The 2,998-nt window shown below is 40.4% G+C and overlaps 1 protein-coding gene across 1 annotated transcript; it reads left to right on the forward strand.

Moving 5' to 3' along the window:
* Nucleotides 1–424: 424 nt before the first annotated feature.
* On the forward strand, nucleotides 425–2,541 carry ovca2 (OVCA2 serine hydrolase domain containing). Its single transcript, XM_033978391.2, has 2 exons — nucleotides 425–673; nucleotides 1,490–2,541. The coding sequence occupies exons 1-2, from the start codon at nucleotides 517–519 to the stop codon at nucleotides 2,005–2,007; spliced, it is 675 nt and encodes a 224-aa protein (XP_033834282.1). The 5' UTR covers nucleotides 425–516; the 3' UTR covers nucleotides 2,008–2,541.
* Nucleotides 2,542–2,998: the final 457 nt, after the last annotated feature.

The raw sequence follows: 2,998 nt of genomic DNA on the forward strand, positions 1-2,998 counted from the left end.
AGGAAATTCTGGTTCTCACAAATCATTAATCATCACAAAATCTTAGTGAAAAGTAAAAACAAATCACCAAGTGACGCACAGCTCAGACAAAATACAAAATTTAAACTATTTTGGTCTGTTTGAATACAGGGTAGTAGCCCATAGCTTAGGTCTGAAATGTGAATTTGAATTATAACAAGTTCTGGTCAAGTTCCTTTCTTCCACCGCTAGAGGGCAGCATCCCGCTTCTACAACATCAGCCTTTTCTTTCAGAAATGTGACATAGCCTACTCGTCTATCCTATTTTAAATACATTTTTAAATAAATATAATATTATTTTATTGATTATTATTATTTTATGTTTCCATTATTAATTATATTATCTAAAATATTCTATTAATATTTGACAGCAGCGGAAGTGTTATCTTTACTTCCGGTTGAAAAAGTCATGAGGCACTTCATAAGTTCACAGAACCTGATCCTGCAGTAATCTGTGAATATTGTAATACTGTTCAAACCATTAGTCAAGGCTGTTCAATGGCGCCTCTGCGGATCCTGTGCATTCACGGTTACCGGCAAAACAGCGGCTCTTTCCGAGAGAAAACCGGAGCTCTGCGGAAACTGCTGAAGAAGAGCGTGGAGCTGGTGTTTATGGACGCGCCTCTGAGCGTGCAGCCCCCGGACACCGGCACCGGTCAGTGGGATAAACACTGAGTCCAGTCACTCCACACATGACCAGGGCTGAAACTCCTGTCATGACCAGGGCTGAAAGTCCAGTCATGACCAGGGCTGAAACTCCTGTCATGACCAGGGCTGAAAGTCCAGTCATGACCAGGGCTGAAACAAGGACTCAATTACTGAAGTAGAATACTCACGTAAAAGTAAAAATGCCATATGAAAAATGTACTTAAGTGAAAAGAATTAAAGTGCCCGTTTAAAAATGTCCTTAAAGAGTAAAAAAGTAAAAGTTTTTCAAACGGTAATAAAAAAGATTTACTTTTTCGGGCCAGTTGAAACGTGGTACAGATACCTCCTCAAATGTAGTGAAGTAAAAGTAAAAGGTATCCACTTTAAAATGTACTTTACTTAAGTACAGACACGTAAAACGTGTACTGAAGTACAGTACTTTACTACTTTTACTTTGATACTATCCACCACTGCAAATTATACGTTTTCTTTTAACAATATTAATGTTCGGGTAGTTCATAGTGGAGATTTGGAGACATGCCAAATAAGTCATTAGGCTGATTATGGAATCTTATTTTATTGACTTATTTTATATGCTTCATGCTTAGCAGCCCACATCAGTATTACAAGAGAAAATAAAACATAGTAGTCTTTTTTTTATAAATCTGATGTATTTATCTGTCAGGCTTATTCATACTCGGTCAACTTAAGTCAATTTTAATAATTCATAACTAGTTTTGAAGATTAATAATCTGACATGTAAAAGCAGTGTATTTGCTTTGTTTGACCTGATGCGTTTAAACCATTGTAATTCTCTTTTTAGTGTCCCCAGACAAAGAGAGCAGCTCAGGCACTCCCGTGGAGGCGGACCCTCGGGGATGGTGGTTCTCTGACGTGGCAGCCCGTAGCTTCAGTGCACAGCAGAAGTGTGAGGTGAGTTTGGGGCTGGACCAGAGTGTGACCACTGTGAGGGACGCTGTTAAGAACCTAGGACCCTTCGATGGAATCCTGGGCTTCAGTCAGGGAGCAGCATTTGTGGCCATGCTCTGTTCCCTTCAGGAACAAAACCTAGAGCCGGATTTTCACTTCAGATTTGCCATCCTCGTTGCTGGTTTCCGCAGTGCCTGTACGGAGCATGAGAGGTTTTACGAAATCCCTCTTCAGATCCCATCTCTACATGTGTTTGGACAGGAGGACAGAGTCATCCCAGACCACATGAGTAAAGACCTCCTCCCCGTTTTCAAAGACCCTCAAATACTGACCCACCCTGGCGGACATTTTGTTCCAGCTGCATCTTCTCATAGGCAAACCTACCAGGACTTCATCAAGAGATTTCAATGAAAATATCTGAGACAAATCTTGAGTATTGCCTGGAACAAAAACATCATCAGCTGTAGCTGTCATTAACAAAGTTCAATGGGAAGCTATTTTAGATGATTTACTATAGATGTAGGTCTCATGTCCAAAATAATGTAACAGATTTTTTATTCTCAGGAAAGCAAAAATACCTGGACAACTGAGGGATTACACACACATCTTATTCTCAGGAAGCATTGCTGAAAAAATAAATTATTTGACAAATATTTATTCAGTTTACTTTGGTCATTGGTCTTGGTCTTGGATAAGTCTAACCATAAATCAAGTTTCTAACATAACAAATGTAACATTTTGACAAGTAGGTGATTTTTTCGTTTCTAACATAACAAATGTAACATTTTGACAAGTAGGTGATTTTTTTCGTTCTAAGAATATTGCTTTTGTTTTCCTGTTTTAGAATATAGAAGTCTTTTATTCGCTTGTATTCAAGTAAGAAAGATGATATAATGCTGGCATCTAGGTCTGTTGGGGTAATAAATTTGAATTGCGATATTGGTTACAGAAAGTATCACAATATTGACTGTAATTTTTCAGTATAATATTGAAACTCCTTTATTACTGATACATAAATTTAAAAGCAGGATAACTGCAGTAAACCCTTTTCTAAATGTATCATCTTATTAAAATACACAAGCTGCAACAAATAAATAGTACAAGCAAACACCATCCATCCATCCATCCATCCATTTTCTTCCGCTTATCCGGGGCCGGGTCGCGGGGTCTAAGCAGGGACTCCCAGACTTCCCTCACCCCGGACACGTCCTCCAGCTCCTCCGGTGGGACCCCAAGGCGTTCCCAGGCCAGCCGAGAGACATAGTCCCTCCAGCGTGTCCTGGGTCTTCCCCGGGGCCTCCTCCCGGTGGGACATGCCCAGAACACCTCCCTAGGGAGGCGTCCAGGAGGCATCCTGAGCAGATGCCCGAGCCACCTCAACTGGTTCCTCTCAATGTGTAGG

Source organism: Periophthalmus magnuspinnatus, chromosome 14 (assembly GCF_009829125.3).
Source record: "Periophthalmus magnuspinnatus isolate fPerMag1 chromosome 14, fPerMag1.2.pri, whole genome shotgun sequence".
NCBI lineage: Eukaryota > Metazoa > Chordata > Actinopteri > Gobiiformes > Gobiidae > Periophthalmus > Periophthalmus magnuspinnatus.

Excerpts from the sequence above, each read along its gene's own strand:
- ovca2 (XM_033978391.2), top strand. The coding sequence starts at position 517 with ATGGCGCCTCTGCGGATCCTGTGCATTCACGGTTACCGGCAAAACAGC. Across the intron at positions 674-1,489 it reads GCCCCCGGACACCGGCACCG|TGTCCCCAGACAAAGAGAGC; the intron begins GTCAGTGGGATA and ends TTCTCTTTTTAG.